The sequence below is a fragment of the Leptopilina boulardi genome, unplaced genomic scaffold (assembly GCF_019393585.1).
Source record: "Leptopilina boulardi isolate dan_hultmark-lab unplaced genomic scaffold, ZJU_Lbou_2.1 LbouV2_78, whole genome shotgun sequence".
Taxonomy (NCBI): domain Eukaryota; kingdom Metazoa; phylum Arthropoda; class Insecta; order Hymenoptera; family Figitidae; genus Leptopilina; species Leptopilina boulardi.
The window spans coordinates 358,011-372,878 of record NW_026138025.1 but is presented as its reverse complement, the minus strand read 5'-3'; the positions used below and the strand labels follow the sequence as shown (position 1 = coordinate 372,878).

The 14,868-nt window shown below is 19.4% G+C and overlaps 1 protein-coding gene across 1 annotated transcript; it reads right to left on the bottom strand.

The window, feature by feature from the left end:
- Window positions 1-5,328: 5,328 nt before the first annotated feature.
- LOC127290644 (UPF0047 protein YjbQ) lies at window positions 5,329-12,026 on the bottom strand. The gene is made up of 3 exons (XM_051319351.1): window positions 11,282-12,026; window positions 10,715-10,851; window positions 5,329-6,805 (listed from the first exon to the last, which is right to left on the bottom strand). The coding sequence occupies exons 1-3, from the start codon at window positions 11,439-11,441 to the stop codon at window positions 6,590-6,592; spliced, it is 513 nt and encodes a 170-aa protein (XP_051175308.1). The 5' UTR covers window positions 11,442-12,026; the 3' UTR covers window positions 5,329-6,589.
- Between the last annotated feature and the right edge of the window lie 2,842 nt (window positions 12,027-14,868).

The window sequence follows — 14,868 nt, the reverse complement described above, 5'->3', positions numbered from 1 at the left end:
TTTCTCCACCTTTTCCTTGTTTATATATAAAGATCGTTTATTTTTTAATCATCCAAATTACAGGTCCGCTATATCCAGCTATTAAATTTTGCACCAAGTACAAAAGCTAAATTTATTATATTATTTTTTTTATTGCTATTTGTTATTCTTATATTTGTTATTAATATTAATAATAATAGAATTTTTCTTATTATTAATTATATTTATTTTTTTTCTTTAATTATTAGTAGTAGTAGTAGCATTATTATTATTATTATTATTATTATTACTATTATTATTATTATTATCATCTCGATTCTCAATAAACAAGCGAAGTTTGTGCTTTTTATTCTAAGAAAAAATAATAAAATTTGTTCAAATAAAAAGTTTTGATTTTTTTGAGGTAAAAAAAATCATGTTTAGCAAATTTTTTTTATTATTAAAACTATTCGATGCGATATTTGAAGAGAGGCAAGAAAGCTATTTTTAATAGTAATAATTATTTATTGAAAGATATTTCTAGGTGACAATCTAAAAAGTCTATGTGCTTTTTTTTAAATGACAAAGTTTTTCTTTTTTTTTTTTACTTTTGTCGTTTTTTTTTTTAAAAAAAAAGCTTTTAAGCGATTTTAAATAATTTTTGTATTTCATAATGCAAAAATGATTTTTGTTTTTTTTTTGTATATAATTCTATATAATATAGGAAATGGCGGAAAAAATTTTTCAACTGGCAAATTTTAACAGTTGTGGATACAACGAACCTATATATATATATATTAAAAAATAGAATAGAAAAAAAAATGTTAAAAAAAAAATTACGAAAAAATTTAAATGCAAATTAAAAATAAATTTAATAAAACATTTTTAAAGAAAAAATTCAACGTTTTAACAACGTTTTTGCATTAAAATATATCACATTAGAAAAATTATGCAATTTTTAAACAATTAGAATATTAACAATAACAAAACGTTGAAATACGTTGCAAAATTCAGAAATTTATAAACATATTAACGCCTTTAACGTTTAAAATTACAAAACACTTTTTTTGCAAAATTTCAACGTTTTAACAACGTTTTCCACATTAAAATATGTCAAATTAGGAGAAATTTGCATTTTTTGAATATTTTGAGATTTAACGATTGAAAAACGTTGAAAAATTTCGAAATTTACAAATGTTTTAAAGCTTCTACATTTAAAAACTTTGCCAAATATTTTCAATTTTTACAACGCTTTTTAATTTTGTCAATTTTTTTTAAAAATTGTTTACATTTAAAATTGCAAAACAAGTTTCTTTTGCAAAAATTTCAACGTTTTAACAACGTTTTCTTCCCTAAATTATATCAAATTAGGAAAAATTTGCAATTTTTGAATATTTTGAGATATAACAATTGAAAAACGTTGAAAAACGTTGAAAAATTTCGAAATTTACAAACGTTTTAAAGCTACTACATTTAAAAACTTTGCCAAATATTTTCAATTTTTACAACGCTTTTTAATTTTGTCAATTTTTATAAAATTGTTTACATTTAAAATTGCAAAACAAGTTTCATTGCAAAAATTTCAACGTTTTAACAACGTTTTCTTCCCTAAATTATATCAAATTAGGAAAAATTTGCAATTTTTCAAATTTTTAAGATATAACGATTGAAAAACGTTGAAAAACGTTGAAAAATTTCAAAATTTACAAACGTTTTAAAGCATCTAACTTTAATTACGTTGCCAAATATTTTCAATTTTTACAACGCCTTTTAATTTTGTCAATTTCTTTTTATTGTCAGCGTTTAAAATTGCAACACACGTTTCTTTGCAAAAATTTCAACGTTTTAACAACGTTTTCTACATTAAAATATGTAAAATTAGAAAAATTTTGCAATTTTTGAAAAGTTTCAAATTTAACAATTGAATAACGTTGAAAAAAAGTTGAAAGATTTTGAAATTATAAACGTTTTCCAGTTTATAACTTTTAACGTTGACAAATATTTTCAATTTTTACAAATACAAAAAAAAACAAAAAAATGTTTAAAAAAAATAAGTAAAAGAAAAATTAAAAAAGTAAATTTTTTAAATAAAAATAAAGTAAAACAAAAGTTAAAAAAAAAAAATTCTTAATATCGAAAAGTTTGAAAAACTCGATCAATGCCGCCTTCGTATTTGACTTATCAGCTAATTACAATTAACGAATTTAATTGCAATTGATAATTTTTACAATTTCTATGAAATTTTATTTTTTTTTAATAATATATTTATATATATATAAACCTTCATTAAAGCCTATCTCTCACACACATACACACACATAATTAGTGTTTCGTTTTCATTATTATTATTATGATTTTTTTTTGTACAAAACGAAGAGAATAATAATTATGATATATTGGAAAATTTGCAAAGATTTGATTAAAATAAATAAATAAATATAATTAAATATAACGGAATGTGAATTATGTGCCATTTGAGTCAATATTTTTTTTCATTTTCTTTTTTTTTTTTTTTTGTTTTCGTTTCTTTAGAAGTTTGTCATTTTCAATATAATTTTATATTTACATAGGTACATTTTCGTCGATTTTGAAAAATCTGACGTAAGAGTAATATACTCTTTGCATTTATTGAATTCTTATTTGAAATAATCGATTGAGAAAAATGCTTAATATATATAATTTTTTTAAAGAATTCATTGTATTATGGGCAGGAAAATGGCGATATTAACCTTTGTGCATCAATCGTAATTTTTTTTTTAGATTTCATTAAGTCTCTAAAATTTATTTCTAATTTTTTTTTCTTTAGAATTTTATTTTTATTTTTTTCTAAAATTTATTTCTAATATTTTTTAAATTTCCAAATTATTTTTATTATTAATTTTATTTCCAAATTATTTTTATTTTTAATTTTATTTTCAATTATTAATTTTTTTTTTTAAATTGTGTCTCCGATTATTAGTTTTATAATTTTATTTCCGATAATTTTTTTTTTTTATTAATTTAATTTCCTTTTTATTATTTTGTAATTTTATTTTCGAATACTTTTTAAAGTGTTTTATTTTGAAATTAATTGATTAAAAAAAAAAAAAATTTTCGATTAAGTTTTTTTCATTTATTCAATTGAGGTCAAATTGCAAATTTTGTTCTCGAATTCATAGAAAGTTTTTCCATTAACAGAGAATGCCTCTTGAGAAAATGTCTCACTTCCGCGTATATATAAAAAAAAGGGCTTTTAAACGTATTGAAAGAGATTCACGCGATAAATGATTGTCAATGATAAGAATTGACAATAATTTAAGGGAAATCAATTCTTAATTTACATTTTCTTTTTATCGAATACAGAAAATAAGAAACGAAATTTATATTATAAAAACTTTAAATTCATTATTAATAATAATTTTTTTTTTTTTTTTTATAAATAATAATTCAACGTTTTTTCAACGTTTTCGACATTAAATTGTATTAAATTTTTAAAAAATTAAAATTTATAAACAAATTTAAATTAAAAAATTGAAAAACGTTGCAAAATTTTGAAAATTTAATTAACGCCTTTAACATTAAAAACGTTGACAATTATTTTCTTTGGTAATTTAAAAAGTTTTTTAATTTTGTCAATTTCTTTATATTGTTAACGTTTAAAATTGCAAAAACACGTTTTTTTTGCAAATATTTCAACGTTTAAACAACGTTTTCTAAATTAAAATAAATCAAATCCTAAAAATGTTTCACTTTTTAAACAATTAGAACATTAAGAATTGTAAAACGTTGAAAAACGTTGAAAAAATCTGTAATTTACAACCGTTTTACAATTCTAAAATTTAAAAACGTATTAACACTTTTAACGTTAATAACGTTGCCAAATATTTTCAATTTTTTACAACAAAATTGTTAACGTTTAAAATTGCAAAACACGTTTTTTTTGCAAATAATTCAACGTTTAATCAACGTTTTCTGCATTAAAATATAGCAAATTACAAAAGAAATTTACAACTTTATAAATATTAGAATATTAACAATAGCAAAATGTTGAAAAACGTTGTAAAATTCTAAAATTTAAAAACGTATTAACACTTTTAACGTTAATAACGTTGTCAAATATTTCTTATTTTTACGAAATTTTTTTCTAATTTTGTCAAATTTTTTATATTCTTAACGTTAAAAATTGCAAAACACGTTTTTTTGCATTAAAATATAATAAAGTAGAAAAATTTTACAATTTTTGAACAATTTGAATATTAAGAATGGCAAAACGTTGAAAAACTTTGGAAAATTTTGAAATTCACCAACGTTTTAACACCTTTAACGGTAATAATATTGGCAAATATTTTCCATTTATACGAAAGTTTTTTTTAATTTTTGACGTTAAAATTTGCAAATCATTTTTTTTCTTTAAACGTAAATAATTCAACGTTTTTACAACGTTTTTTGCATTAAAATATATCGAATTAGAAGAACAAATAAATATTTTAAAAAAAATTGGAAAACGTTGAAAAACGTTGAAAAATTTGTAAATTTATAAACGTTTTAAAGCTTATAAACTTTAGTAACGTTGGAAAAATATTTTTTCGACTTTAAAATCGTCATTTTAATTTTAGCAAATATTTTATATTTTGTTATTGTTGTTTTTTTTAAATAATAAACAATATTTTTTCTATTAAAATTTTTTATGTTATTCGCAAAATTCTCTTTCAATACAAAAAATCCCTTTTCATAAATATAATGCGATTTGAATTTTTTTACTTCTATCTCTTTTTTTTTATTTTTCAATAGAAAAAATACGATGAATAAAATAAAAATTATTTAAATTTATAATCAAAAAAGAAAAATTAGAACAATAAAATGAAATAAAAAAAGAAAGGAAAATTAGAATTAAAAATTGCAAAAATAAAGAGATAAGAGATAAAAATAAAAAAATTTCATTGTTTTTCATTAAAAAAAATTTTTTTTTCTATGAAAACAAAATTGAAAAACAATAAAATTTCAATATAAACATCGAGGCGTTATTAATTAATTAATATTGCTTTTTTTCCTAATTAATTTTTTTTTCTTTTTTTTGCCATTAAATTTTAGTGGACGACAATTTATATATTATATTTATATATATAGACAAGGAGGACAAATGGCTAAACATTGATGGCATAATAAATTGATACATACAATTAGAAAATATCGAAAATTTCTCGGAAGCTAATTATAGAATAATACATAATTATTATAAAACAATAATAATTATAATAAAGAAAAAGAAAAAGGAAACGCAAAAGAAATGCAAAAAAAAAAAAAAACAACTGAAAATTTGTTTTTAATTACCTTTTTTTTTTGTTCTTTATAATTAAAACCACTTCGCCTCCAATTAATACTATTACTATTATTATTATTTTAATTATTATTTTAATTATTTACATCGTCCATATATGTATTTTGTTTTTCTTCGTAATTATTTTGTTTTTAATTTCTTCCTTTATTCGTCTTTGCTTTTTTTTGTATTGAATTTTCACTGAAAAAAATGTTTTGTTTTTTTTAGCAGTGTTCAAAAATAGCGAAGACGAATTTTTTTTTTTATATTTTCTTCTTCTTCTTTTTTTAAATGTAAGTTTTCGTTTTATTTACACCCCCAAAAAATGCGATGGAAAATTGTTTTATTGATAAAAAAATTTCTAGCCTACGATAAAGCAGTGAAGTTTTATAACTTTTCTTTTGTGCCACATCGCGTGAAAAAGCCGAAGCTTTTTTTTTTTTTTTTTTTTTTTTTTAATTATTTTTAGTTTCTTGAGAAAATGCATTGTTTAATTACGTAGAAAAAAAAGGATTTATCCACTTTTTTTGGAATTTCTTTTTTTCTTGATTTTTAATTTCAATTCTAATTTTGTTTTTCTCTACAATTTTTTGTTTTTTTGTCTATTTTCTTTGTTCGAAGAAAAATTTTCTTCTAAAAAAATTTCTTTTTTCTTCATTTTAAAAAAAAAATTCCGTCTCTTATTTCAAAATTTAATAAAAAAAAAAAAATTAATTTCTCCCCTTCTTTTTCTTGAAATTTTCTTTTCAATATCTCTTTTCTGATTCTATTTTTCTTTTTTTCAATCTCTTTCGGTTTTTCTTTTTTTCGTTCCTTTTTTTTTTGCATTCTTTCTTTCCTTTCGTCTCGAATTCAAATGAAATAAATAAATTCGAGTAATGAATAATTAATTAAAGAAAAAAAGTAAAAAAAAATGAGTTTCGAAAAAAAGAAAAAGCAGAGAGAAAAAATTTAACCAATTTTTTCCCCATTTGCAAAAAAAATTTTTTTTTTTTTAGATCTCGAATTTTTCTGATTTTATTATTATTTCTCAAATGCAAAAATTTCCTTTTTTCTAAAACAAAAATTATTTTTTAAATTAGAAGAAAATTTATTAATCCCTGATAAAGGATTATTTCTCTTTTTCTTTGGTATTTTTTTCTCTCTTTTCGTTTTATTTTTCTCTTTCCTTCCTTCCTTCTGTTCGTTTATTTATTTTGTTTGTTTGTTTGTTATTTTCTTTTTTTTTTGTTTTTTTTTTTAGTATTCGGCTAATGTAGGCAGCTGCTAGCTCAATTCGCTAGAAGTGGATATGCGTAGCTGACGTCGGCCACGCCTTTGGGGGTGAGATTGGTCCTAGCTGCTTGTCGATGCAATGGGACTCACGGGACTTAAGGGACTGCGTGCCGAGTCCCTTAAGCAACCAGTCAATGTTAATAATAATTTACGACTACCCGCTTGATCGCGATGTTCACATAGCCAAACACCTTGCCATGTGCCAAGTGCCAATTTTCCACCGGTGATTGGAATACTCAATGATGAGCCAAGAAAACACGCCTTCACATGTGCCGGCTAAAAAAAAAAGGAATTTTATTAACACTTTTTCATTTATTAATTCAAATTTCTATTTTAACGTATTTTATTAGAAACTAGCAAAATTAAACGCGCCAAATTTAATTGTTTGTTATAAAGAAATTAAAGATTAATATTATCAATAATAATTTAATTTATTAGAATATTATTACATATTAAATAATAATAATGAAAATTATATCTTTACAGGCCTCGGATTATACGACTTTTTTCAAAAATACGACGAATCACAATAAAATTGAATTATTTTTTGAAAAAATTCAATTATTGCCCGAAATTTTAATTCAAAATCAATTCAAAATCCATTAATTATCCACCAAATTTTTTCAATTTAAAATTTAATTATTTACCAAGTTTTCAATTTAAAAGTGAAATAAATATTCAATTATTTTCTAAAATTTCTATTCAAAATTTTATTATCCAAATTTTCAATCAAAAATGAACTTAAATTAAATTATTATCCAATTTTGAATTAAAATTCTATTATTTCCCAAAATATTTTCAATTTAAAATCAAATAAAATTTTTATTATTCTCAATTCAATTATTTACCAAAAAATTTTCATATAAAAAAAAAACACAAAAAATTAATTATTTTCAATTATATTATCAATTTAAATATCTATTAAAAATTCAATTATTTTAAATTGAAAATAGTACATACTTTGTAAAATTAATCCAAAAATAACAATAATAAAAATTACTGTCTTGAAACAGAAAAAAAATACGTTAATTCGATATAATTAATTGAAAAAGAAATTGAAGTTAAACTTTTTTGGAAATAATTGAGTTTAGAATAATCAATAATTAAAATTTTTTTCAACTAATTGAATTTTACGAAATTTTTAATTAAAAATATTCCTAAATAATTTTTAAGTGATTTTGATTTTTTAAATTAATTCAACTTCAAGTGATTTTTAATTTATAATTTTTAATGATTTCACGAAAAAAATTAATTAAAAATTGCAGAAACAAAAATACAATAATTTGAAAACTTTTTAAGCGAAAAATGGTTTTCACAGAATAAATTAAAAATAATTGAATTTCAGAAGAGTTATAATTGGAATTATTAAAATTCAAAAAAATTTGAGATGGGAAATTTTAGAAATAATTAAATTTTAGAAGCTTTTAAATTGAAATTTTTGAAAATAATTGAATTTTAGTTGACTTTTTAATTTAAAATTTTTTTAAATAATTGAATTTCAAATGACATTTTGGAAAATAATTGAATTTTTGCCTATTTTTTATTGAAATTTTTTTTTTAAATAATTTTTTCACAAATTATAATTAAAATATTGAAAAAAAATTGAATCTTTGAGCTTTTATTGAATTTTTCAGAAAATAATGGTATTTTTAAAAGAAAATAAAATATATTTTTTTGGAAATAATAAAATTTATGAAAAATTTGAACCAAAATCTTTGAAAATAATTAAAATTTTTTGTCCGTTTTTTTTACAAATTCGTTTAAAAATTTTTGAAAATTATAATTTTCACTAAATTGTACATAAATTTTTAAATATAATTGAATTTTAATTAAAATTTTGAAAATAATTGAATTTCAGTTGGTTTTGAATAGAAAATTTTTTAAATAATTGAATTTCAATTGAAATTTGGAAAATAATTAAATTTTAGTTTATTGTGAATTGAAATTTTGGAAAATAATTGAATTCTAGTGATTTAGAATTGAAACTTTTCTATATAATTGAATTTCAATTGACAGTGTATTGAAATATCAATTCAAAATCAACTAAAATTCAACTATTTTCCAAGCATTCAATTCAAAATAATTAAATTATTAAATTAAATTTTAATTTAAAATTCAATTATTTTTCAAAATTTCTATTTAAAATTTACTAAAAATCAATTATTTTTCAAATTTTCAATTTAAAATCAACTAAAATTTAATTATTATCCAAAATTTCAATTAAAATTCAATTATTTACCAAAAATTTTCAATTTAAAATCAAATAAAATTTCATTATTCTCAAAAATTTGAATTCAAAATGAATTATCAAAAATTTTCAATCAAAAATCCACTAAAATTGAATTATTATCCAAAATTTCAATTAAAATTCATTTATTTCCCGAAATTTCATTTCACAATCAAAGAAATTTCAATTAATTTCCAAAATTTCAATTCAAAATCTTTTAAAATTCAATTAATATCCGAAATTTCAGTTCAAAATCAAAGAAAATTTCATTATTTTCCAAATTTTCAATTCAAATTAAATAAAATTCAATTATTCTAAAGAATTTCAATTCAGAATTAATTATCAAAATTTTCAATCAAAAGTCAACTAAAATTGAATTATTATCTAAAATTTCAATTAAAATTCAATTATTTCCCAAAAATTTCAGTTCAAAATCAATGAAAATTCAATTATTTTCAAAATTTTCAATTGAAAATCTTTTAAAATTCAATTCATTTCAAAATATTCAATTTAAAATCAAATAAAATTCAATTATTTTCCAAATTTTCTATTCAAAATCAACTAAAAATTCAATTATTCTAAAAAATTTTAATTCAAAATTAATTATCTAAAATTTCAATCAAAAATGAACTTAAATTAAATTATTATTAAAAATTTCAATTAAAATTCAATTATTTCCGAAATTTTTCAATTTAAAATGAACTGAAATTCAATTATTTTCCAAATTTATAATTTAAATAAAATTTCATTATTCTCAAAAATTTGAATTCAAAATTAATTGAATTGTCAATAATTTGACTTTAAAAGCATCTAAAATTTAATTATTTCTAAAATTTTCCATCGAAATTTTTTTTTTTTTAAATTTAATAATTTCAATTATAACTCTAAGGAAATTCAATTATTTTTAACTATTTTAATAATATTCTTCGAAAATTCAACTATCTGAAACCATTTTTCAATTAAAAATGATTTTCAAATTATTGTATTTTGTCCGGATTTTCTAATAAATTTTTAGTGAAATCATCTAAAATTTTAATTAAAAATAACTTAAAGTTTCAATTAATTTCAAAAATCTCATTTTTTAAATCATTGAAAATTCAATTAAATTTAAAAAATATTTTCCAAAAATTGTTTGTTGAATTATTTTTAGTTCTGTAAAATTTAATAATTGTTTGAAAATTAACAATTATCTTTTGAAATTTAATTATTTCTAAAAATTTCAACTTTAACCCTTCGACAAAGGATTATTATTAAAAAAAAAAAAAAAATTTATTTAAAAATCTGTAAAATATTTTTGTTAAAATAAAAAACAAATCCACTTTTTTTTGGAATATAAATCGACTAAAACAACTTTTTTTGTGTCTTTAAGTTGATTCGAGGCCTGTATTTTTATAATTAATATTTAATATGTATTCGTTGGCCCCTGGTACCTTAAAAATTAATTTTTAAAAATAAATTTTTTTCAAATTTACTATCTTGTACGAAATTTTCTCACGCATCTTTTTTGCTCATCATAAATTTTTTGTATTTGTATACAATTTTTGAATCAATATACAAGTTTAAAAAAAATTTCGTTATGTAAACGTTTGTGTACTTCAGCTTCGTGAATTGAATTTTCGAATTTGGAATTTTAAAAGAAACTTATTCCGAAATTTGGAAACACAATTATACAACTTTGGCAAAAATGAGAAAAAGAATTGTCAAAATTTGACATAAGATTACTATTCAAAAAAAACACGTGAAATCAGAAAAGGCCAACTTCAAGTTATAACAGAAGGACAGACTAAGCATTTTATTATTATATAATAATTATTTTTAAAACAAATTTTCATTTTAAATTCAATTCATTAATTTAATAAATTCAATTAAAATAGAACATAAATGTAAATAAATACAAAAAAGGATAACTAAATGCAGAATTTAGCAATTATTATTATTATTATTTTTTTTTTTTTTACCATATCGTCTGGACCTTCACAGCTATGTCTATAATCTAAACCCTCGGGAACTATTTTATTAAGCATCATTTCCATATCGTCCCTTACATCTGGATCCCAACTTTCATTCAATGCTAAACTCGCCGATGTATGAAGAACTGAAATATTTGAAAAATTATTTTATTTATTTTTTCTACAATTAAAAAAATTCGAAACAAAAATATTTAATGTTAATTATAAACAATTTTCTAAATAGATTTCTTTTTTTTCAATTTGCAAAATAAATCCACATTTTTTAATAAAAAATTTCGAGGGAAAAATAGAATAACAAGGAAAATATATTTTAAAAATTATATTCAATTTGTTGAAATGAAAATTTGTTCTTTATAATTTCATCGCAAAAAAAGAAAACCAAATAATTTACAACAAAAAAAAATGTGGACAAATTTTGCCAAAAATTAATTTTTTGCCATAACTTACAAAAAAAAAAAAAAAATTGCAAATAAAAAGCAAAAAAAAGTTTTTTTTTTTTGCATAATCAAAGAAATTGTAACTTGCAAAATTGTGAAATATAAAAAAAATACTTACTCTGTATGTGACAAAGACCAACGGAAAATTGACAAATTTCCGGTATTTCCTTGAGAATTTCTTCAGTTACAAGATGAATACCTCGATGTTGAGGTCTTAAACTAATTCTCTTTTGAAACCAGGCGGAGCCAATTTGAATTCCTCTCGTGGAGGAGGCCATTTCCGTTGACGGAAAAAAAAATAATAAATATATCCTACAAACCGAGGGTGTAGATAGAAAAAAAAAAAATTCCAAACTTTTCCAATGGACACAGAAAAAAAATAAATAACCAAAAAACGAAATAAAATTCCGTTTCAAATCCAAAGCAAAAAAAAAATCCTTGTAACTCGTTTTCCTTCCTAATTATCTTCGTCCTCTTCTTTTTTTTTTTAAAAAAACTATTCGTATATTGAAAACGAGAGTCGAATTAATTAAAATTTTTATTTATTATTAAAAAAAAAAAAGAATCTCTCTCTCCGCACGATTGCCAATGAACGAACCTTTTCCTTTTTGTTTTCTTTTTTTTTTTTTTTTTTTTTTTCGTTAAACCTCAGGAAAGCGAAAACAATGATAACGACATTTTTTTTTTTTTTGGCGGCACTTGGGTTTCACGATAATAATAATGATGATGATGATGATAATAATGATATTATAGTGGGTTTTTTTTTTCTTTTTGCTCGACAAAAAAAACCTTGCGAGCCACCCCGAAAAAGGTTAGGAGAGATAACGATTGACGTGCTGAAGCAGGAGAGCACCACTCCTCCGCGCAAAAACCACGTGTATATAAAATAACATAGACTGACAAACTCACTAAATAGTGAGTGGAAAAAAGAAACGACTAGCGACGACGTTTGTTTTTTGAAATAAAAAAAAACAAAAAACAAACAAACAAACAAAATTGAAACATTCGTAATGTGACAATTTGAAGTAGAGTCAACTAAATAAAGTTCACTTGCACTATAGTGTAAAACTCTTCAATTGATTGGGAAAATTATGCGATTTTTAAAAAAAATTAGGCCTCTGATCGACTTAAAGGCACCAAAAAAAGGCGATTTTTTTTTAATCTAACAAAAATATTTTACAGATTTTTAAATAAAAATTTTTTTTTCTTTTTTTAAATAATAAAACTTTTGGAAGGGTTAAAATTGAAATTTTTTTAAATGTAAATGAATTTTCAAAGATTTAAAATTGAGATTTTTGAAATTAATTGAAATTCAAGGGATTTTTAATTAAAATTTTTTTTTTTTTGATGATTTCACGAAACAATTTATTAAAATTGAAATTTTGAAATGAATTAAATTTTAAAAGATTTTCAATTGAAGATTTTGAAAATAATTGAATTTTCCTTGATTTTGAACTGAAATTTCGGATATTAATTGAATTTTAAAAGATTTTGAATTGAAATTTTTAATAATAATTGAATTTTATTTGATTTTAAATTGAAAATTTGGAAAATAATTGAATTTTTGTTGATTTTGAATTGAAATTTTGGATAATAATTTAATTTTAGTTCATTTTTGATTGAAAATTTTGATAATAATTGAATTTTTTTTATTTTCAATTGAAAATTTTTTAAAATAATTTTATTTCTTTAATTTGAATTGAAATTTTGGGAAATAATTGAATTTTCTTTTATTTTGAATTGAAATTTCGGGAAATAATTAAATTATAATTTAAATTATGTATAATAATTCAATTTTAGTTGATTTTTGATTGAAAATTTTGATAATTAATTTTGAATTCAAATTTTTGAGTATAATTGAATTTTAGTTGATTTTGTATTGAAATTTTTGAAAATAATTGAATTTTAATTGATTTCGAATTGAAATTTTGGGTAATAATTGAGTTTTATTTGATTTTAAATTGAAAATTTGGAAAATAATTGAATTTTTGTTGATTTTGAATTGAAATTTTGGATAATAATTTAATTTTAGTTCATTTTTGATTGAAAATTTTGATAATAATTGAATTTTTTTTATTTTCAATTGAAAATTTTTTAAAATAATTTTATTTCTTTAATTTGAATTGAAATTTTGGGAAATAATTGAATTTTCTTTGATTTTGAATTGAAATTTTGGGAAATAATTGAATTTTCTTTTATTTTGAATTGAAATTTTGGGAAATAATTAAATTATAATTTAAATTTTGTATAATAATTCAATTTTAGTTGATTTTTGATTGAAAATTTTGATAATTAATTTTGAATTCAAATTTTTGAGTATAATTGAATTTTAGTTGATTTTGTATTGAAATTTTTGAAAATAATTGAATTTTAATTGATTTTGAATTGAAATTTTGGGTAATAATTGAGTTTTATTTGATTTTAAATTGAAAATTTGGAAAATAATTGAATTTTTGTTGATTTTGAATTGAAATTTTGGATAATAATTTAATTTTAGTTCATTTTTGATTGAAAATTTTGATAATAATTGAATTTTTTTTATTTTCAATTGAAAATTTTTTAAAATAATTTTATTTCTTTAATTTGAATTGAAATTTTGGGAAATAATTGAATTTTCTTTGATTTTGAATTGAAATTTCGGGAAATAATTAAATTATAATTTAAATTTTGTATAATAATTCAATTTTAGTTGATTTTTGATTGAAAATTTTGATAATTAATTTTGAATTCAAATTTTTGAGTATAATTGAATTTTAGTTGATTTTGTATTGAAATTTTTGAAAATAATTGAATTTTAATTGATTTTGAATTGAAATTTTGGGTAATAATTGAGTTTTATTTGATTTTAAATTGAAAATTTGGAAAATAATTGAATTTTTGTTGATTTTGAATTGAAATTTTGGATAATAATTTAATTTTAGTTCATTTTTGATTGAAAATTTTGATAATAATTGAATTTTTTTTATTTTCAATTGAAAATTTTTTAAAATAATTTTATTTCTTTAATTTGAATTGAAATTTTGGGAAATAATTGAATTTTCTTTGATTTTGAATTGAAATTTTGGGAAATAATTGAATTTTCTTTTATTTTGAATTGAAATTTCGGGAAATAATTAAATTATAATTTAAATTTTGTATAATAATTCAATTTTAGTTGATTTTTGATTGAAAATTTTGATAATTAATTTTGAATTCAAATTTTTGAGTATAATTGAATTTTAGTTGATTTTGTATTGAAATTTTTGAAAATAATTGAATTTTAATTGATTTTGAATTGAAATTTTGGGTAATAATTGAGTTTTATTTGATTTTAAATTGAAAATTTGGAAAATAATTGTTAAATTTCATAAAATTTTAATTGAAAAATAATTTGAAATAATTGAATTTTTGTGATTAATTTTCATTAAAATTATTACCAAAAAATTAATTTAGTAAAGAATTTTAGTTAAAAATTTGTTAAATAATTAAAATAAAGATCTTCATTTTTTACTTAAAAAAAAAATATAATATTTTATTTAAAAAATTTTTTTAAAAATGTAAAAAATAATGTCGAAATAATCGCATTTTATTAAAGTAAGTCGAAAAAAGTCGAAAAAAGTCGTATAATCCGAGGCCTAAAAAATTTAAAGGGACTTTTTGGTTTAAAATTGAAAAAAAAAAAAAAATGTTACAACTAAATTTATTTATAATAATACTTTCCAATTG

Coding starts and splice junctions, on each gene's coding strand:
- LOC127290644 (XM_051319351.1), bottom strand. CDS start 11,441: ATGGCCTCCTCCACGAGAGGAATTCAAATTGGCTCCGCCTGGTTTCAA. Junction 10,852..11,281: donor TGGTCTTTGTCACATACAGA/GTAAGTATTTTT, acceptor CAAATATTTCAG/TTCTTCATACATCGGCGAGT. Junction 6,806..10,714: donor GTGAAGGTCCAGACGATATG/GTAAAAAAAAAA, acceptor TTTTTTTTTTAG/CCGGCACATGTGAAGGCGTG.